At 40.9% G+C, this 21,888-nt stretch overlaps 1 protein-coding gene across 3 annotated transcripts; it reads left to right on the plus strand.

Annotated features, from left to right (window-relative positions):
- The first annotated feature begins 369 nt into the window (after positions 1 to 369).
- On the plus strand, positions 370 to 17,910 carry CENPI (centromere protein I). 3 transcript variants are annotated; one of them, XM_079318771.1, is made up of 21 exons: positions 370 to 467; positions 1,770 to 2,071; positions 2,726 to 2,863; positions 3,194 to 3,312; positions 4,374 to 4,481; positions 5,563 to 5,611; positions 5,932 to 5,978; positions 6,657 to 6,746; positions 8,157 to 8,285; positions 8,533 to 8,697; positions 8,938 to 9,058; positions 9,265 to 9,353; positions 9,659 to 9,776; positions 9,880 to 9,944; positions 10,430 to 10,515; positions 10,930 to 11,065; positions 11,689 to 11,813; positions 12,874 to 12,922; positions 13,067 to 13,300; positions 14,800 to 14,841; positions 15,633 to 17,910. In XM_079318771.1, the coding sequence occupies exons 2-21, from the start codon at positions 1,882 to 1,884 to the stop codon at positions 15,762 to 15,764; spliced, it is 2,232 nt and encodes a 743-aa protein (XP_079174897.1). In that variant the 5' UTR covers positions 370 to 467; positions 1,770 to 1,881; the 3' UTR covers positions 15,765 to 17,910. The 3 variants fall into 3 exon arrangements, with proteins under 3 accessions (XP_079174897.1, XP_079174896.1, XP_079174898.1); XM_079318770.1 differs by having other exon boundaries at positions 376 to 446; positions 1,860 to 2,071; XM_079318772.1 differs by having other exon boundaries at positions 377 to 451.
- The last annotated feature ends 3,978 nt before the right edge of the window (positions 17,911 to 21,888 follow it).

Raw genomic sequence — 21,888 nt, forward strand, 5'->3', positions numbered from 1 at the left:
CTTTAATTCTTTTTCTTTTCCCCCATGCGCTTTTCCATCTTATCTCCACATCTCTAATTTCATTCTGGTTGGCCTCATCCAGGCGCCAATGTGTAGATCGTCAGGGTTACTGCCTCGCTTTATATGTGCTTTTTTTTCCTCCCCTCACGTTTTAAAAACATAACCTTAGGCTGACGTTGCCAGCCCGAGATGAGGACACACCTGAGGGGAGGGAGTACTTCCCCTCACGGGCGCTCCCGCCCGCCATGGCCCGCGCATGCGCAGCGGCGCCCGGCGCAGGAAGGGCGGAAGCGCCGCCGTCATTCCAGCCGGCCGCGGGCGGTGGCGGCGCTGCGCATGCGCGGCGGGGAAGCCGCCCGGGGGCGGCGCTCAGCGCGCATGTGCGGGGCGGTGGCGGCGGGGTTTGAACGCAGGGACGGTTGGAGGCAGCGGGAGGTGCCCTGCGGGTTCAGTGTCCATGGGAAGGGGTGGCCGGTGCCTAAGGCAGCAGGAGCGTTAATTGCCCTGGAACGGTCAGTGCCCCGAGCAGAGGGGCGGCTCGTGGCTGGGGGATGGTGAGTGGCCGTGGCAGCGGGGGCCGTGAGCAGGGAGGGTCAGTGGCCGCCAGAGGGGTAGGCGGCGGTCAGGGCAGCGGGAGGGTCAGTGACTCCCCCTTCCCCCGGCCTGCTCCCCGCTGAGGGCCGGGAGGCCCCGGGGCCACCGGGCCGGGAAGGCCTCACCCCTCGGTCCCCTCAGGATGCTCCGAGGGCCCTGGGGAGCCCCCCGTTCCTGGGGAAAGGGGTGCGTGGGGAGGAGGGTGAGCAGGGGATGCGCAGGGCTGGGCTCGCAGTCAGCCAGAATTGCCCTTCCAGCTGCTCTCTTCTTCACCAAACCTTTCTGGTAGAGCTCCTGCAGGATAAAAGAAAACAAAACACGTGTAGGGAAGGTGCTGAGGGAGCTGAGAGAATGTTCTTGTCCTCCAGAGTGTGGTCACCGAGCTTTAGTGCACAGGAAAAACATAAACAAACCTATGGGGAAATAGTGATTGTGATGATTCTAACCGAGTGAGGGAGTGAGAGGGGGAGAGGGAATATCCAAAGTCATTTTGTTTTATTTTGTTAGGAAAGATAGGTTCCAGCCATCCAGTGCACACTCTATCAAGTCCAGGAAATTGTAGCAAGGTTTCCTATTTTATGAGTAAAAAATTGATCTCTCCACCATATTGAGGAGAAAATGCCACTTTTTGTTGTTGTATTTCACATGGAGCTGTGCAGTTTGGTAGCTCTTGTGCCACACTTGGAAGTTTACCAAAATTTCTTAATTTTTCTAATCTAAGCTAGTTAGTAGGAAGACTGCAGAAGAATCTAATTTTTGTGAAATAGGAAGTAAAATGTATATCTGTATATAACCATGCAGAGAATAATGACTTGTTGACTGGTTGTATTGGCATATGCAATACAAGTAAGGAAAAAATGTACAAAATCAACTCAGAAGAAAAGTTGGTTGTGTTTTGTTAACTTTGTGGTTATGTTGATTTTTAAAATCAAAATGCTACATAAGATTGTATCAGATAATGTTTAACTTGAAAGGAGCTTGTGCTAATTTTTACTTGGGGATTTTTTTCTTTTTTGGTGTAAGATGAGAGTTCTGGTACATTGTTGTCTGTGCATCTTGTCTGATCTTTTGGGGAGCAGTCAACTCTAAACTATTTCTTCAGAATTTACTCTCCTATGATGCAGGATGCCTCTAAAATCTTCTTGCAGGAAAATAAATGTTTCTTTTCCTTGCAGGGAACCACCTCTCTGACATTCCTCAGCTGATCTCTTTTCTTGCCTAATGAAGGATTGGCTTTCACATGACAAATGAGTGAAATTCTCCAGTCTCAGCTGGGAGTCTGAAAAGATGCCACGAAGGCAGAGTTCCAGGCCCCCAAAGCAGCACATTCACAGTAAAAGCCAAACTGATCTCTCTGCCTGGCGAAAAGGAGGGAACATTGACTCTGAAAAAAGTTTGCAGAATCAATCTGTTAATGATCAGAAATATGATAGCCAGGAAGGGTCTCTAGAGCAAGCTTTGAGCTACTTAGAGAAAGGTAAGAGCATTTTTAGAGTGGCTATCTGGGATTGAGAAGATAATAGCTACATTCTTAATTAAAAAAAAAAAAAAATCTTATTTATATATGTGTTTCCTCTTTAATGCCTGAGGTATACATTATTTCTTTAATGCCTTGGAAGTTTTGTGTTACTACTATGTAAAAGAAAGGAATAACATAGAATGGCTTGGATTGGAAGGAGCAAACTCCCCTTGCTTGGGCAGGGACACCCTCCAGTAGATCAAGTTGCTCAGGGCTGCATGCAGCCTGGCCTTGAACACTTTCAGGGATAGGACAGCCACACTTCTCCTGGCAACCTGTGTCAGGGCCTCACCACCCTCACAGTGAGCAATTTTATCCCAATATCCCATCTAAACTTCCTTTAGTTTGAAGCCTTTGTCCTGTCACTACATGCTCATGTAATAAGTCTCTATGTATTTTTTACTAAATATTAATAGTTTTAGAATAATTTTGCTTCTGATTTCCCTCTTTAACCCCTCAGCTGTGTAATGTTTATTTAATATCTTAAAAGATTTTCTGCTTTGTTACTATGTCAAGAAAAGGGAGTATGTGCAGGGCCAGTTCAGAGGAGCTTTGAGTTAACTTCTATTAAGAATTGTTTCATCCTGTGCTTGTCCTATTTGTTTTTCCTAGTTCAAGGCCGTGTTGCACTGAAGAAGAACAGTGTTCTGCAGAAACACTTGAATGCTGTGGAAAGCACTGCCCTGACACAAGGGCTGCCCCCTGAAGGGTTTGAGATACTGCTGAATGTGGCTCTCAGTGGCAGATTTGGTACAGCATTTCTATACTGCTGGTGTATCTTCTGTGAACCTTCCCCTCTGATCAAACCTGCTGAGATAATGGGTTTATGGGACTGTAGCATAAAATTAATTTTTCTAGCATGCTTTGGTATAGTTTACATTTTTTTTGTTAGGCTGGAATGAATTATTGGTCACTATTTTGGATATAGGTGAGTCCTTACAAAATTCTTACACACTGTTACTTTGAGCAGGGAAACTCTATACAATTTTGTCCAGAGGGAATTTTGACCTAAGCTGCAAAACAATATTGAATAATCTGTTACATGAGCACCATCTTATTTGAAATTGTTTTTTTTTTCAGCTGATACAGTGAATACTTGTTTATTGAAGTGCCTGATTCCTGCCTCAGTGATACCAGAAAATTCTGTGGTCAAAGCTGTGTCTTGGCTCTGTGTCAGCAAATGCTCAGCCAACATCCAGGTAACTTAGTAAGTGTTTACAGTAGTTACTGCTTCTGCACAGGAACTGTAAGAACAGATTATTTTGAGGAACCAAAAATCCTGGGGTTTTAGTGTACAAGGTCTTAACACAAGATACTGTCATTTGCTAAGACTGGTAGAGATTCTTCTTTGCTGGAATGGCAATGGGAGCCAAGAAACACATTAAAAGTGTCAGTGGAGATTTGGTTCCTGCTTGTCTTGTATCTTTGAACTCCTGAAGAATGGTGTCTCCACAGCATTTTTGTGAAATAGTTCTGTTGTGTGAGGCATCCATTAATTTCAGTGAGGTATCCCTTAGGTTATGTGTACCTTGGTTGTGACAACATTTTCCTAATTAACATTAAGAAAAAAGTCTTTTTTTGTGTTCATGGTCTGCTCAAAGGTATGTGATAGAATCATTTAGATTGGAAAAGATTGACCATAGCTCCAACCAGTAAACCACTGCTGCCAAGCCAACCATGTCCCCAAGAGCCACAGCTGCACATCTATTAAATCCCCCCAGGGATGGTGATTCAGCCACTTTCCTGGGCAGTCTGTTCCAGTGCTTGACAACCCTTTCAGTGGTGAAATTTCTCTTATTATCCATCTCAACCTCCTTGGCAGAACTTGTTGCTTGTTCCTTGTTGGCCTTCACTTTTGTACTTGGGGGAAGACCAGTACCTGCCTGACTTCAGCCTCCTTTCAGGGAGTTGTAAAGAGTGAGAAGGTTCCCCCTGAGCTTCCTTTTCTCCTCCAGCTGAGCCCACGTGTCCCATTTATTGGTTTCCCTCTCTCTGTTACCACTGATAAACAATGATGTCCCATGGCTATGGAAACCAAAACCCCATTGCCAACAGCAGTGATGGGGCCAGTTCTTTACCTGGTGAATCCCTTGGCACACTTTTTTCATCTGAATTACCCCTGAAGTGTTTGTATCTCTCTGGTTATCCTTGAGAATGGTGTGTATCCTTGCTGATTGTGTTTTGGAGCTGGCTTCTGATTCCTCTGCCTTGCTTTTACCCATCACTTAATGTAATATGAGGTTTTTTTCCCTGTCTGCAGCTGCTTTTTTTAAAGTGGCTGATCACAGTGTTTGACTTCATTGATCACAAGGAACAACTTCGTGCCCTCTATGGCTTCTTCTTCTTCTTCCTGCAAGATGAGAAGATGGTAAGGAGAGCTGAAGAACATATGGAACTGACAAAATAAAGTGTTCATTAGTAGTATGCATATTAATGCTAGAATTAGTCTGGAGTAGGTGTTTGGTTAGAGACCATTTTCTGATAGCTGGATTTTCTTTTTTATTTTCTCTTTGCATTATAAGATTGCTGGGTAATTTAGATCCATAAACAGGCAAGCAAGATTGTTGTGGTCTGTCTGCTTAAACATGTTTCCAAGAATTGCTATGCTGTATCACAGAGAATGTAACCATTTATTCTGTCTAAATTCCCAAGAGTAACAGTGGTCTCTGGGATTGTCAGACATCAGCACATAAAGTCTTCTGGTCCTGGGCAGAAACTGACTTGTATATCTTGGGCAAAAAGAAAAAAAAAATTAGAGCAGTGTTTATTTAAGGTGAGAAACTAATTGCTGTTCTATTTAATTTGAAATTTTACTCAAAAGAGAACAAGCATTCAGGTAATTTCTTCCATATGGTAACTGTAAAATCCAGGAATTCTGAAGTGTTTGGATTCATTGCATACTAAGATGATCTTGGCAGTCATGTTAGGTATGAAATTGTTAATATTCTTTCAGTTTAGGGTATTTTATGGTTAAAACATGTTTCCAAAGTTCTGCGTTATATTTCTTGTAACATTTAATCTAATGGTTTTAGATTAATTTTAGTTATAATCTTTCCATAAAACTGGATTTAAGTTCTTAATGTTTAAAATAGCTTTTTCAGACATGATGGGTCAGTTGGAAAGTGTACCAGAGTTGGTTTGAAAGTAATCCAAGACCCTTTACAGCCTCAACTGCAGTTATAAGCTTTAAAGAAGTGTATTGGTTCAAAGTGCCTTTCTTTTTGAAACTATAATTGAACTTTCACCGCTGACTCCTGTAATTTCTAGACTATGTTCCAAAATAAATGATCCCAGTTAATGAAATAGCTTGATTACTGTCAGGACTGCTCACAGTGCAGATGAGGTTTTAAATGAAGTTGATATATGATATGATCTCTTTTGTGCTGCTTTCTGTGTCCTGGCTGTGTGTCTGCACAGCAGGAGAGTTCATGGCTGCCTTTGCTTTGCAGTGCCCCTATGTCTGCCACCTGCTCTACCTGCTGACCAGGAAAGAAAATGGTGAGTCTGATCTGTGTGAGCTGAAAAACCATTTTACTTCTGATTCTTTTTGCTGATACTGCCTTTTCTTCCAATGCAGCTGATACAATGATTAGGCCAATATTGTGCTTTTGCTGCAAGGAAGAATGAGTGGTAGTTGAGGCAAAACTTTGTGTAGCACTTGCTGAATTGGAAACCTCTCTATCAACCTAGAAATAAGAATTCTTGATTCTGCTTGCTTTGTCATGATTTTATAATAAAATATTACTTATGTAACTTTTGCTTAAATGCCTGATCCTGCATTTTAAATATAATTTATGTTCTTCAATTCTATATTCCAGTCAAGGCTTTTCGGATTAGGGCACTGCTTGACCTCCAAGCAAAAATGGTGAGTTTATTTCAGATCTTGAAGAGTTTGAACTATGGTTAAAAATGCACTTTGTAAGACTTAGGTACTTATGGAGTGGAGAAGAATGGCTGGATTTGGAATTGTAGGTTTTAGTCTTTGTAACATCAAAGTTTCTCTCTTGCACATGCATCCCTAATTTTCATGTGTGTTTTGTGAGCACATGCAGTGATATATGCAAACTCAATGTTTTGTGACCAGGTATGGTGAAATCTCTGAAGCAAGTGGCAGATTCATTTATCTATTATGGTCTTTAAATTTCTATTCATCTTTCTTTTTCAAGTGACACCAAAAATTACTGAAAAATGAAAGATTATAGAGGACCTTGCTTCTTTTTTTTTTTTTTAAAGAAAAAGCCATTGCTGTAAGAACAGATTTTTTAGATAGCAGAAGACTATTTTTTGTCACTCTGTTAAATTCCTTTTCATCAGTTATGACTACACAATAATATTCTGTCCTCTTCCTATAGTTATTTCCTTGACCCAGTTTCTGTTGTTTCTGTCATTTTCAGTTGTTTATCTATTGTTACTTGGTGATATGTAGCTCTAGAAATTTAGCTTTTACTTATCACTGGGTTTTTTTGCCTCTAAAATACAGCATTCAGTTTCTATATTAAAAATACACCCCACATGTTTTCCCACTTGTTCTGTTACTTGACAGGGAATACAGTCTCATCTGCAAGCTCTGCTATCACTTTACAAACTTTACTGCCCAGAACAGGTGACCATAACCCTTCCTGGGAAAATGAAGGTAAGAAATTAGATTTAGCATTTACTTCAGTATTTGTATGGAGCTTCTATTTAAGCTATAGCAGATTTACTGCTTAATTAAGATTAATTCTATTTCCTCTTTTCACTGAGTAGAATCAGGTTTAGATGAGGGTTCCTTGCCTTGTGTTTTGTTTCCTCTTCAGTGTAATGGGATGATTTGGTAAAGAATGGCATTTACCTTTACTTTATGAGGATTACTTTAATCCTTCTTTTGGTATTCCTGCTGGGTTTGACTTGTTTCACACAATATTAAGTTCTGCAGGAAACAAACTGTCTAAATTGTTAAGGCATTGTTCTAATTGCTGCCATTCTCAAGTATAAATGACAGTGCAAGTCAGTAAGTAGCTCTGCTCTTGGTAAGTCTGTGTCATAGGAGAGAGAAAAAGCTGGTAAAAAATGTTTGATTTGTCAGAGCTGCAAGGAACAGAAAAAAATTATTCCCCTTTTAGAAAGGGCTGTGTGTGTGTTCAGCTCTTTGACCAAGAAGAAACATGTAGCAGAATCAGATATATAAGAGCAAACAGCAGCTGGTGAGGCCTAAATTGTACAAGAAAATTTTCTTTCAGTGGGATAGACTTAAAAATTGAGGTTTTCGTTGGTTTTTTAGGACTGACATTTAATTTATATGCAGGCAAGTTGAGTTTCTGTAAAATAAAATTTGTTTTATTTCAATCTGTTTTTGTATTTATATTCTCTAAATTTATAGTTTACATTGTGCTGTACAGTCATCTGTTGGAGAATTTACATTTTTTAGCATGCACAGAAGTGCAGTAAATTAGTAGCAACTGGATCCCAAATATTTCTTCAACTGCGTAATAAAAGCTTGATTAACTAGGTCTGAATCAATCTGAATACTTTTGTGATGTTTTGGCACTTGATTAGAATTTAAAGACTGATTTGCACTGAAATGTCAAAGAAAAAATTTTGCTGAAAAGGTGTAAGCTTTTCCAATTTTCTGTAGTAATATCTACATTAATTAGTTACTCATGGCTTTGTTCTGTGAGTGTCACTGATGCTGAATTCAGGAAATTTTTCTGTTAACTGCATGAGCATACCTTGGTCATCCTTCATTTTAATGCATACTTAAGATTTAATCTATGAATTGATGATTGGTTTGAATTAAGATTATAAGATAGAAATGTTGGAGATCCCTTCTGAAAAATGGGATGTTGTTTCCAAAGAAAATAAAAGCCCAACTGTTGAATTGTAGACCAAAGGTGATGAAACTGAGGAATGATGAGAGTTCTGTGCTGTGAAAATCTGTCAAGTAGAGCTGAGTGTCTCACTCAACCACAACTCAAGTGGTGACATTTGTAAGAATAGAAACTGATCTTTCTGTTGCTTTGTCTTAGCTTGGCTTCTTGCATGGATGTCTGATTTCTGTTTCCAGACTTACTTCAAGAATCCAGAGGGCCCGTGGAAAGCAGCAATCACTGCAGTAAGGCAAAGAAACCAGGGCACCTCCCCCCTGTCCCAGAGGATGCTTTTAGGCACATCTCAACCTCAGTCACGAAAAAGGGTAGGCTATGGGCCTAAGGCACACCCTAAAAGGTGCCAAGTAGTGGTTTTCATTGAGTATTGGCAAATAATGGGAGAGTCTGGCTTTATTTTGGCACTAGAAAGAGGGGAATAACTACAGAGAAATGCAACAATCAGTTATAATGAAAGCCTGGATACCTTTTTGTAAAACTGGGTCTTTCTGGGAATACTGTTCATGAGTACAGCCAATTGCTTTGGAAGCTGAGTCATTTGTTTCCTTTCTACAGAAATGGAATGCCCAGCTGGTTATACCTGCAAGCAGTACAAACACAAATAATTTAGTAGAGGACAGAGAAAAGAACAGTGTGTGTTTGTATAGTACAAACCAGTCTTTTCCAGTGGAGCAGCTGAAGACCTTCCCTCAGCTCCTACAAAATATCCATCGTCTAGAGGTGAGTTTCAGGAAGGTCTTGGTCAATGTTTTGGGAGATTAAAGGATGTTCCTCTATGCCCTATTTGTATGTATGTTGTGTGTGGGCTATCTAGTTCTAAGAGAGTATCTAGTCCTAACTGAGGATTGTGCATGAGTCCTGGGTATGGTCTTGTTGGTAAAAAGATTGGGCATGAGATCTCTGACAGTTTATTGATGTAAATACTGAATAATTCTTTCTTTCCTTTTTTTTTTCTTGCAGTTTCCTTCCCAGATGGGTTCAGTGCTAGCAAACCCCTTATTACTTCACTACATGAATTGTGTGAAAGATGAATCTATTTACCTGAGGCTCTACTATTGGATGGGCCAGATGCTCCAGGAAGGTAGGGCCTTTAGTATTACCTTGTGAGATAGGGAACTGAAGGATGTCTGAGGCTTTTCACTTTTCAGTAAAGGTACTTTGCTATTCAGATTTGCAGTGATAACCATAGAGTGTTAAAACAGCTCCTGGAGGAGAACTGAATTTGGTTTCTCATTGTGTTTGTTCTTGCTGTGCTCATATTCAAGTACAGTATTCTCTCCTGTTCAGAATGCACCTGGTGTGTGGTTGATAACTCATCTGAAGAAGAATTCAAGAGCTTCTTGGAAACTGTCTACAAGTCAGAATGTTTCTTGCAGGCAAGTGCATGTTTTGTGGAATCCAAGGGTTTTGCAAAGTCTTCTCTTAAAGAACTTCTGGCACTTTTTTCCTGTAGTATTCTCGAGACAGTGACTCAAGTGATAAAAATACCTTTGCCTATAGCAAGTCCATGTTCTGGAAATGGCCTTGTTTTCTGCAGGGAAAGTAATCTAAGAATGATGATTTGAATGTCCTGGCAAGTATGGCAGGAAGGAGGTGTAAGCCTCTTGCTTTCTCCAGAGTGATGTGAGTGTGGCAAGCTGCAGTCAGATAAATTTTTGAATTCTTCTCTTCTGCTCTGCAGGAGGGGTTTTCTGCCTGTGAAGAGTTCCTGTATAAGACTCTTCCTCTCTGGGATGGCCTCTGCTGTCGCTCAGAAGTCCTCAGTCTCCTGAGTTGGATCTCCTTCAGCAGTTTCTCTGGTATGTGCTGCAGATCCTTTGGGTGAGTCTGGTCAGTGGGGATTTTTCAGGCCATAGAATTTATGCACTGATATCATACTGCTTTCTCTTTTTTTTTTTTCAGACATTAAGTCATATATCTATGATCCCCTGGCACAGCTCTTTTTCACATCATCTATTTACTTTAAGGTAATTTAAGTGAATACAATAGCTGTTTACTTCTAGTTGATACTGCTGTCTGTACTTGTGTTAGGTGAGGGATTGTATAGGAAACATCTTTGTGAGAAGCCTGTGCCCAAACAGGATAAAATATGTAATTGCAGTTTAACTTCTTTGGGAAATTAGTGCCTTTAAGATAGCTTCCTTTTTTTTGACTGGAATTAAGCTAGGGCAGTGGAGATAAAAACAACTGATAGCACACAACACAACAGTTCATTTGTTTTATTGCTGTTTTAACTACTTGTTAAAACTGTTTTATTGCAGTTTTTGCACTACTTAAAATTCACATTCTCCAAGAAAAGCTATATACAACACACACATTGAGTTCTGGGGCCATGCTCCTGAGAAACTCCTGGTCCCTTTCCTTGGATGTGCCAACTCTCAAGGCATTCTTTGTTGGGAATTATTTGCTTGTATAAATTGTCATCAACCTGATTTCTTTTTGCCTGTTGCAGTGCAGTGTTATTGAGAGCCTGAAAGAGCTGTTGCAGAACTGGTTAAATTGCAATGAGTTTCAAATGGATTTGGAGTTCTCTCCTTTGTAAGTTTGTCTTTAAAGAATGCAAGCCATGTTCTGGGCATTGCTCACCAGTGTATTTAGATATATATTCTAGCTCTAACACCCAGCATAAAGACCAACCAGAAAGTTAATAATGATTTTATGATCCTGCTATATTTTAAGCTACCTTGTCAGGCCTGTTCTTTGCCTTTCTTTAGAAGTATTTCTGCTGACACTGAAAATTGAAGTGTCCAGAATTCAAAATCCTCATAACACTGGCAGCTGGGTGTTTGTAATGGTGCTGATAACAATGTGTTACTGGCTGTATTGAAGAACAAGTGTCTGTTGTTGAGAATTTGATGGGGCAAAAGCACAAACTTCAGTTTTGTTTTGCCATTTTCCATGTTGCTGTTTGCAAAGAGGTATATTTAATGTTGTGCCATGCCTTTGCTGCAGGAACACCACCCTCTCTGGGCAAGTGAACACAGTGGCTGAACTGGTTCACTTTGTGGGAAGGATCTCCACTGTTGCACTGCGTTTGGAAAAAAATTCCACCTTCTTGCTGTACTTCATTCTGGATTTCTATGGGACGGTGTGTATCCCTGTTCTCTTTCTTTTGAAATCCTTTTTGTAGAACTAAATACTCTGCTAGAAACTGCTTGCTCTTAATTCAAAGGTGAACTGAGAAAGGAAAAGTAACAGTAGGCCATAAAATGTTTTCTTTAATGCTGCTTTAAAGAAAAGAATAATTATCAGTTCAATTTCAAACAACAGATTTTGGTTGGTTTTTTTTTCCTTTAAATGTTTGCTTAAAAATGTGGGTGTTTTTCCTAGTTTGTGCTGTAGGCAAACTAAACATCATCAAATAGCCTTGAAGTATTCTCCAGCTTCCTGATGTCCTCTGTAGCTGAGCTTACTGTGAATTCCAGCCATGCTATAACAACAGCAACAGCTCCTAAGTTTAGGTTGGGAATAGTTGAAAAAACAATGATACTTCTGGGATCTATTTGTAACTGAATTGTAATTCTGCATTAAAAATGCAGTAAACTAATGGGTGACAACACTTGCATAGACACCTGGCCTTCCCTTCTGGGTGAAGTTGATGGATCTGGCTGGAATTCAGTGTCGTGCTCTCTGTTGCTCTTACCTCCTTGGGATTGTAACAATGATTATTTTGGCAGTAATAAAGAGCCTGGATGTGCTTCATTCCTGCAGGTGTGTGACATGTACCTGAAGTACAACCTGCCTTTGCTGATAATGCCTCCTGCTGGGGTTTTCTACCCAGCACTGCTCAGCATGGATCCTGTCAACTTGAATCAGCTCTGCTACATTATGTACAGGTACTACAGCAGGTGTAGGCTGCAGGGACTCCTTGTCTTCTCTTTCAGTCTTTTGGAAATGAAATTACATTGTTATAAATACCTGGGATCTGCTTCTTGCTGTGGTAAAAATTCAATTTGTGTCCAGCTTTCATGATAAAGGATTTTAAAACTCTAGTTCCTGCTCTTTTTTTTTTTTTTTTTTCCTTTCAGTCTGTTATCCAAAATAGCAGGATTCTGACCTCTTTCCTGGTATTATTTCCATATTTTTGATATGTGAAGGAAGAAGTTCCCCTATGGTTTTGAGAGAACTAAAGACAACCACCTGAAATTAACCGTAGTAACTATACAAGTTTTCACTCCTGTTCTTTGGCTACTATACTTGAGCTTTTCCTTACCAATTCTGTCATGTGCTGAGTAGGAAGCACTTCTTCCACCTCCAAACTCCAGGAATTTGGGACTGCCTCATGCTGCTGGCAATGCCAAAGACAGCTCTGCTTATTGCTCTGCAGGATTCACCACTAAGGCTGCATTTCTTTGCCTTGTTAGTTCCAGTGGCTGCATCTGAGGAGAAGAGTGGCCAATAGCTGACAGCTGGTGCAGGGCTCTCCATGTGGCTTTTTCTCTAAGGAATCTGCAGGGTAATTAACATGACAGGAAGGTCTCTAGGAAATAAGAGGAGCTAGTGCTTATTATATAGAACAACTGTCAAGTTGCATTACTTCCAGTGGCTTCTGTTTCTTTCCTTAGTGAATGAAAGTCTCCTTTCTTAAAAACACCCTGCATTTCTCTGCTGATTTTAAGGCTGGATGTCCTTTCTTGTGTGTTGCATTTATGAAGGTGACTGTCCCAGGCAAACTGGTCATGTGTGAATCATTTAAGAGACTAATATTATTAGAGATGTCCCTACTCTGCCAAGTGATAAAGTCCCTTTGAATTCTTTTTCATTTCTCTCTTCCACCAATAAAGTTTGACCTTTCTTATGGTGGAAATAAGTTTTCTTGATACATTCCTCCAGCTTTTTTCAGCACAGGCATGTAATAAAAATTTATAGGCCCCTAACTTTCTTTTTAATTTTCAGGTATCGGACCAACTTGATAGCTGCAAAAGAAAATGAGCTGAGTAAAAAGGTATTGTGGACACATCTGTTATGTGCTATAACAAACTTTAGCAAGGAATTGGGTTGAGTGGAGGGAATGGCCATCTTTTAAGGACTGGAGGGAGCACACAGCTGCTTTGAGGATGTTTTTATTGGTTTCCTTTTTCCCCCTCAGAAAGTACTGCAGTTCAAGTTCAGTAACCGCACGTACAAAGAGTACAACCAGTACATAATAGCTATGGTGGGCTGTCTGTGGACATCCAGTGCATTCCAAAAGGATATTCATCCTCAAGGCCTTTGTATGGATGATAAACTGCTGAGTAAAACTGCAGTGAAGGAATTAAAAACCAGCTTTAACATTGTCTATCATCCAGCCATGATGGGCTACTCCATTGAATTCCTGCAGCAGGTAATGGTATGGGCCAAGATTTGAATCTTTCATGGCCCCAGATGTTCTGTCTTGATTGTTTCTCTAGAGAGGTGTCTCTGTGTCCTGGCTGACTGATAGAAGCAACTGAGCTTTCAAAAGCTGCTGTGGTATTCTGTGTTTGTCAGATTAATGGCACAATTTGAAGAGTCTTTCTTTGTGTGATATGAAAGCAGTTGAATGTATGAATGTAGCAGTTTTGAATGTGAATTTGTACTTATGACAATTTTGAGATGGAACTAAAATAGCTAATTAATGAAATAAATGACACTTCAATAAAAGCTGCCAAAGGTGCATTCTGCTCCACAAAATAGGCAGTGTGATCTAAATATTTAAACTCTAGAAAAGTCAAGAAATACTATGTTAAATTGTATACAGCTGTTTATGCTAGAATGTGTTTGCAGTGTTTTCTGGCTCTTGTGGTAGTTTTTTTGGCTTATTAAAATAGAAATACAAGTAGCTGCTTCAAGTACAGAGGGAAGATAACATGGACCTGTCTTGTCTGGTGTGAGTTCTGCCAGGAGTTCTCTAAAGTGTAGGTGCCATCATGTGCTCAGTGCAGCTGCTGGAGAATGGAGGGAGCAGTTTGCTAGAGCTGTTGTTGTCCCAAGATGTGTGTGCTGCTCCAAGAAACCAGGTTTTGTAGGCTGTCCAAGGTCTGCACAAAGATGCCAGTTTGTTGTGAGAAGCTGGCAGGCTCGAGGCAAGCGTAGGTGTGACTCCTGGAATGCAGCAAGGGGCACCTGGGAAGTTGAAGCAAAGAATTCTGGTTAGGAACACTTGACAGATTTGCCTTTGTTATGTGCTCAGTGTCCTGAACCAAGCTAGTTTGTGTCTTACTGCTGATTAAACTCAGACTTTGTCTTTGCCCAAGGAAGCTATTTTGGTTTTGTTAGACCAAGGAAAGAAGTTACATATATCTCATATCTTTTGTCCACATGATTTTTGTGCTGAGGCTTCCTAGAATCATGGAATTCTTGCATTCTCTTCCTATTGTAGAACTAGGAAAAATTTTGCTTAGCAGATATGACAAATGTGTTTTAAGGCAGGAGGAAATAATGTTGAGCTGCAGAGCCATGTTTTCCTGAGCAGTGCTGAGCACCAGAGGGCACTGCTCTGCAGCACTGGGGGAACACAAACACTGATCCCAGAGTCAGTTCTCTTCTTGCTCATTCTCATTGTTGTGAATTTCTAATGTTTAGAAAGGGGAGCTTTTACACCGTAGAGAGACAATGCTAAAGGTACCTGTGAATATTCCTTGTTCCTGTTCTGTGATGCTGCAGCACAGGGCAAGAGGTTCCAGATGTTACCTTGCCACTTATGCACAGGGTGTGATGCTGGAAGTCCCCTCTGAAGCAGGATTACAAATCTCTGAATTTCTTTGCATGCCTGCAGTTCCTGATTTGAGAGAGGACTTAGCAGAGAACCAGCAGCCCTGGACATTTATCTGACTTGATATTGTTTTGTTCCCTTTCCTTAAGATTTGTCCTGATGATACCACCTTCAACTTCAAATTAATTAAGGTAAGATTTCTTGTTTTAGTAAATAAAGCAGGTGATTTTCAGCAGCTGTGTTGAAGAGGATAAGGTTGTAATATTCACCAAACTCACAAATGCTCTAGAAAAATCTTGGAATGGGAAAAATTCCAGCTGTAGGCAGTGATTTGGTTTCTTAACAGGCCAACCAAGAAGACATCAACACCTGAGAAGTTATGTATCTGTGGCTAGTGATTTGAAATTTCATGTATTTCCTCCATGAGTCAGTGCAGTGTCAGAACAGGGCTGTTTATTGTTCTCTGCAGGTTCCAGAAAAAGTTACATTCTTGATGCACTTCAAGTTCATTGATTATACAAATTCTGCTTCATATTGTATTTCTGAGACAGATGTGTAGCTTTGTCACAGCTTTGAACAGGAATCCTCCACTGAGCAAATACAGTGGCAGTTGGTTTCCTTTCCTGTGTCACAGTGTACATCCAGCCTGATCTGGAGGAAGCACCACTAGTGGGGAAGGAAGGTTTTCATAGCCATGTTCATTTAGTTCCTGACATATTCCCTGTTGATCCAATAGACTTTTCCCTTTCTGTAACTGGGATTTATAAAAACCTTCAATATTAAAGAAAAATCATGATTCAGTCTAAGAATGTGGGCATTTGGGAACAGCAGGAGACCCTGGTCACCTGTGGGTATTTACAGGTGTCACACTACAGGTGGATGTTGTCCCACAGGAAGGCAGAGTTTGCAGACTTTTTCAAATTGGCCTAAGAAAGGTAAAACATTCTTCTGCACATCTGACTCTCTTGTTTCTGGTTTCCAGGGGAAGAGGTGGGACTGGTATCTGGAATATCTCTACACACAAGGTTTGAAGGGGCTGAAGGTCTTTATTGAGAGCAGCATCAGTCGTGTTTCCCAGGCCACTTGCAGCAAAGCAGAGAATGTGGAAGCATGATCCTGGGACTCATTGGAATTTTTCTGTCATCTGGAGCAGACTAGCAGACTCTGAAACACTGTGTCACTAATTCTTCCTTTCTCAGAGGAGAGAAACAGAGCAATTACTCTTACCTGCACTTTTGTACTGACATCTCTCTTAGGAAGGTGAAGACACAGATGTTGAGGCTGGCTTGATTCCATAACACTGAACCCCCTGCTAAGCTTCTCTGTCTGAAGCTGGTGAGCTCTGCTGTGTAACATCCACCTTTTTCACCCTGGTGTTTCTCTGTTGGAGTATCTGTTTTGAGACACAAACATTTTCCATCTCAAAACTGCAGTGAGCAGTGGTGCTTCATTTATAAGTGATGTTGACCCCTGACCTGCTTTGCCTTCCTCAGCAGCAGGTAATGAGAAACAACTTAACCAGCCTTTCAGAGGTACTGTGTGCATCTTGGATTGGAGCAATGTGAGTTTCCCAATCCCCTATTGTATCCTGTATGACTTTTAACAGGCTGACCCAAACTGACCTTCCTGAAATTTCATTTTGAGGCTTACAGAACAGTTTATAACTTTGGTTATAATGATGTTTTAGTGCAGCTGGAAGGCTTGGTGTTCAGTTGATGATTTATTGATTTGAGCACTTATACAATGTTGCCACCAGCTGACCATTTTCTGTATTGATAAGTGCAAATGTAGCTTTCCTTCTCAGTTTTTAGCTCTGCAGGTGTTGTATATTATTTGCGTACATATGTATAATTTATATTCTGTAAAATATTTCTGTGTCATTTTGAAGAAACTCATTTACAAAATTTATCTTCTGTCATTTCATTTTAAGTCTGAGTAGAAGCTGAGAGAAGCTGAAGTTTCCAGAATTTGAATGAACTTTATTTTTCTGCTGTAAAACAAGGCTGTAACCACTTGAGAGTTGGGTTAGATTATACTGAATTTTGCTTTGTGAATTTGTACTTTGATTCAGTAAAGGAATCAGTCCTGAGAGTCACTCTGGAGCCACTCAAGATGTTTGCTTTCTTCATCCCCTCAAAATGAGGCTGGTTGAGTACCACAGTCCTCAGCTCAAGTACATCTGGTTACTATGTCTGAAGTATTGCCCTTCTCGTTCATCTGTGTTATCCCAAGTACTATAAGTGCTGCTTGCTAAATTTTGTCAAGAGAAACAGATCTTCAAAACCCTGATTATATTTTTTCAACAGGAGAAACTCCACATATTAAAAATTCCTCTCAAGTGGATATGTTTCAAGATGTGGCCCTAACTTATAACGAGTTTTATAATTTTTCTGTGAAGCTACCTTCAGAAAGATGTTGGAAATGTTATTTCATCTAGTGCTGCAAAGGCTGTGTACTGCAGTCCCTAAGGACACCTTAACCCTTAGCTTTTGTCCTTACACCATGCAGGTGTCTTCAGATGCTGACCACACTTGTACTTCCACACTGGGATTGTGTTCAGGGACAAGGCTGGAGTGATTCCCTCTGACAGATTTGTGCATGGCAGCCTCGTTCAGTGGAGAAAGGAGCATGTGCAGAACATCTCAAAGAAGCAATAGCCAGGGAGACAAGGCTTCCTGTTGGCTGGGTGCTGTTTGGAGTTTGTGGAAGGTGCATTTCTGTCAGACTGGAGGTGCTGCCAGAGGCTTCATTTCACTTGTGAAAGATGCCTGGGTTCTTAAGAGTGTGTGTGATGTGTAAATGTATTTAAAGGAGCTTATAGCAGAATCCTGTAAGATATACTGAATGTTTTACAGTTACTGATCCCTGAGATCAGTTTTCCTTTGGGGTTGATGTTTGGTTGAATCAAGTTATGGAAGACTTGCAGCATCACAGATCTTTATTGTACCCTGTGTTGTGAAAGTATTTAAGCAGACTCTGCACAGTTTTGATTTTCAAGTACACAGGCTTGGCACTTGGAAGTGCAGAACTACAGCAACAGGACTGATAACTTTATCTTAATGTCAGGTGGTTGTTGTTTTTTTTGTTGTTGTTGTTGGACAAGATGCCTGTTTAAAATCCATCCCATGCAGCAAAAATGTGCCTGTTATTATTGGGCACTAGAGAACTACTTTTAGCCTCTTCATGCTGTGGTAACTTTTGTCTTTTTTGACATTTGGACATTTTCTTCTCTTTTTTCCCTCTGAGTATCTGAGTAGCATTACAGTTGAGTAGAAGAATGGCCCTTTTAGGGAGGAATGTGCTACTGTACCTTTTCTATTTTCTTATCTTTTTTCCCCTCCTTGCTCTTTGCATTTGAATCATCTCAGTAAATTTTGCAGACCATTTTCTGTTAAAAGCATGTGCTCAAAGACTTGGATGACCATAGCTGCTCTGAGGACTGAAATGGACATAATCAAGACCCATCCATTTCCTGGTAAGTGCCAAATGAGTGATTTACCTCTCATGCCTGATTCTGCCCATTGTGAGCTAGGTGCACATGAAATTGTAGCAGAAACAACTGTGCTGAGGTGTTATTTGTACAAGGCTTCTGCAGGCTTTTGATTTAGGGGTTTTGCAATACCATCAACAGGCCATGGCAGTGGCCATTTCAGTTTAACTGCATCCTGTAGCATTGTTAGTAGCTTTTTAGCTGATTTCCAAAACTGAGGCCTCTCCCTTTGGAAAAATCTCTGAGTGGGTATTAAATAGGATTTCAAAGTACTGGGCCAGAACCCTGTCTGGGGTAAGCAGCCACAGCTCCACTAATTTCTAATGGATCTGTGTTGACTTGCACCAGCTGAACATCTGGTCCCCAGTTCACACAACCAAAGCCATTAACCCCTCCCTGTCAGACACAGTGAGCTTTATGTCTCTGAAAATCCAAAAGCCTTGGGCTAGAGTTAATCCAAATTATTCTTCTGAAGCCATATTTGCTTTGTGTTTCTGTTCATTATTTTTATTTTGTGGTGGGAGACTAATTTGTTCATCTTTATGCATCCCACTCTACTGCCCTTTCAGACAGAGCTTGCTCTGAAAGAGTTAAAAATTTCAACCTGTTTTCAGCTGGAATGAAGAAACTGGTTCCTCTGTATCCCTGCTTTCTATTCTTTTGTTGGCCTACTTCCCTCTGCTTGCATTTTGCATTCCTAATGCCATGAATAAATCAGGACCCAAGGATTTAGAAGGTGGTACAGCTGTAACCACTCAGAAAATTGAATCTGTGAGGCTTGTTCTGCAGCTCTAACAACTGCCAATATGGTGCTCCTCAACTCTTCTAATAACATTTAACATCTACCAAAATAAAATTCACTTTGCCTTTTTTTTTATACATTGTTTGAGATTTTGTGCCTCTTCCCAGTGTCTCCTCATGTGGTTACCTTTGTCTTTTAGGCAAAGCTCAGTTGTAAGGCCTCCAGGGCAGGGTAATCACCTCCTGGCTGCTGTGACAAAATGGCTTATCACAAATCTGTGCACAGTGGAGACAGGAGCAAGGGAAACTGTGGGATCTGGCCTGGCAAAGGGTTCATTTTCTCCACAAAATCACAGCAGAGTAAAACTCCTGCCTGGCTGTTGTCCTAGATCTTCTGATAACTTGTCATTAATAATACACACTGGGCTGATTTGTAGCTCCATGGCTCCTGAGAGAGTGTGTGAGGCAGCTCTTTATGTGCTCTTTAGGGGAGGATGCATCTAGTCTGGATGGAAAACAACAGAGATTGATAAAAGGCTTGCTTTGGATGATGAATATCTTGGAAGAATAAAGTCTTCAAGTATTTTCTTCCAGGAAAGATGATTTATGTTGTACCAATGGGTTTCCCTCATTATGGCTCTGCTTTTTAAAATGGAATTATGGTCTGATGAAAGTTGGATGCCACTAAACCTTGCTTTTGAACAAGAATGCCTTTTATGTCCTTAGCATTTGGTGATGTGGTTTTGGGCATAGGATTCCTGAGAGAACTGTATGTAGCTGTTAGACCTGTCCAAGTAATTATAGTTGGCAAGGGAGGTGTTGAAGTACATAAATAACATTCTGCAAGGTGTGTACCTTGTGAGGATGCCTCTCTGCCTCTCAGCTTCCTGTCTTGTAGGAGTAAAAAGTCTGCATAACAGAGGGTAAGGGTTTTTTTTTTTTAAAGGCTTTAATCTCCAGGCTCACTCTTGCACAAATGTAGAAACTGAAACAGTTGATCATCAAAAAAAAAAAAAAAAAAAGCTGCAGGTACCTACACAGGCTCTAAATACCATTTTAACCTTGACAGTGTTTAGAAATCTGTAGGCTGAGGTGTGATCCCATTCTGCAGTTTAATGAGTGAGTATGCATCAGGCAAGCTGTGGTACCTGCCAGAAACGTGACACAGGATGGGCTGTTCCAGCACAGCCTCAGTCATGGGATATTTCAGTCACTGATCTCCTGAGCTTCAGGCACTGGGTTTAGGCTGCAAATTGCAACAGATGCTTTGAAAAATTTTAGTCTCTTCCCAAATCCTTTGGGCTCTTCCTTTGAAGAATTCAGGGATAAGCTTGTGCTGTGAACATAGATTTTCATGTGCAGCTGTATCCCCGTGCAGTCTGACTTGCTCTGCTCCAGTGTCTGTGCTGCCTGTGAGTGTGATCCCTGCAGGAAGAGGCTGCTCTCTACAGGTTTTCTCCCAGCCCTCTCTCTCAAGTCTCTGGGCCTGTAACATCCCCATCATGGTTTATTGTGCATGGATCACTAAGCAGTTTCCTTTCTCTCAGGGCACCTCTGTTCTCTGTCCAAGTGAATCTTCAGCAGCTCCTGTGAGCTCCTTTCCTGCTCCTTTGAGTGCACAGCCCAGTAAATAAGGAGGGGGATAAGAAAGCACACTGTAAATGTGTTGACAGCTTTTGAGGAACAAAACAGCCCCTGAAATCTGCCTTGTCTCCTCTCCTGCGTGTCTTTGCTTTCTTTTTTACTATTTCCTCCTTTCTTTTTCTTTCTCCGTATTTTCCCCCAAATTCTTTTACACTCTTTTGATATCCATCCCTCTTTCTTTTGGTATTTGCTGCTCTGAGAAGATTTTCTCCCTCCCTTATAGCCTCTATTTCTTATTTGGGGGAATTGTTTCAAGGGCTGTATGGGAACAAATGAAAAGTGGGATTCATTCTGTTTCTGAGTGCATGGCAGCTGTCTGCTTGCATCAGTTCTCTGCCCATTCTTTTCTCTCACCCCAGGTACCATGTGTTTAGAAAGCACCCTGCTGTTTTTCTAAATGCTTTCAGCAGGGTAGAATCTGCTCTGGGAAGGTTTTTTGTGCTTATTGATGCTAGCAAAAAAAAAAAAAAAAGTAGACTTATTTATTTTATATCAGTTATTTAAACAGAACAAACAAAAAAAGCCTCCCAGGATGGTACAATATCCAGTCAATTAAATTATTTTCTTAGAACCCTAATTCTAGTTTTGCTCCATCTTGTTGAAGAGAGGCTCTTTGTGCTCTGCTCCCAAGCCTGCTGGCCTGTGTAATGTACTGGAATTGATGGGCAGGTCTGTCCCTTTGTGCAAACCTGTTCCTCTGGCTTCCCCCTTCCCAGGCAGGAACAGCACAACCACTGAGATAATGATCCTGAATCAAAACAGAGGTACAGCTGTTTGGATGTGGGCACCTGTGAGAGGCCCCAGTCCTGTCTGATGCTTTAATTAGGAGGAGACCCAGGTGAGGGAGCTCTGTGTCTCAGGAAAACAGGGATTAGTAGGCTCTTGGGGAGAAACTGGATTTCTTCAAGCCATAAGGGACCTTGTCCTGGCTCACAGGCCTCTCAACAAACTTCTTCAGCAGATGGATCCACAGGGACTGTGGGTGTATGGCTCTAGGGAAAGTGCTCTTCTGTCTGTATTCTCTTTTTAACAAGGACAAGTTTACATTCTGTTCCTGGCTAAAGCATCATTCTCTAAAACATTTTAATTGGGATTAATTGAGAAATTTGAGCTTTACTCTGAAAGAGAAAGAATGTACCAAAGTTTCCAAAGGATGGTTACAATATCCCTGTTCTGTTCCAGAGGGGGGTTGAACTCAGGAGAAGGGAAGAGAGTCTGCACATTTTGGGAACCAATTCCCTGTGGCAAGGGCTATTTTAGAAGATAAAGTTTAATTGGTGGGAACTTATGGGAAGAAAAATGTAAAAGTAATAGCCTTTAATTATATTGAACCCTGAAGTTTTATATTGAAAATGTGAATGCC

The sequence above is a fragment of the Erithacus rubecula genome (assembly GCF_903797595.1).
Source record: "Erithacus rubecula genome assembly, chromosome: 15".
Taxonomy (NCBI): Eukaryota; Metazoa; Chordata; class Aves; order Passeriformes; family Muscicapidae; genus Erithacus; species Erithacus rubecula.

Bases quoted from the DNA above. Each gene is read 5' to 3' on its own strand.
- CENPI (XM_079318770.1), top strand. From the start codon at position 379: ATGTGCGGGGCGGTGGCGGCGGGGTTTGAACGCAGGGACGGTTGGAGG. The intron at 6,747-8,156 runs GTAAGAAATTAG...TTCTGTTTCCAG, and splicing joins CCCTTCCTGGGAAAATGAAG to ACTTACTTCAAGAATCCAGA. The intron at 13,301-14,799 runs GTAATGGTATGG...CCTTTCCTTAAG, and splicing joins CCATTGAATTCCTGCAGCAG to ATTTGTCCTGATGATACCAC.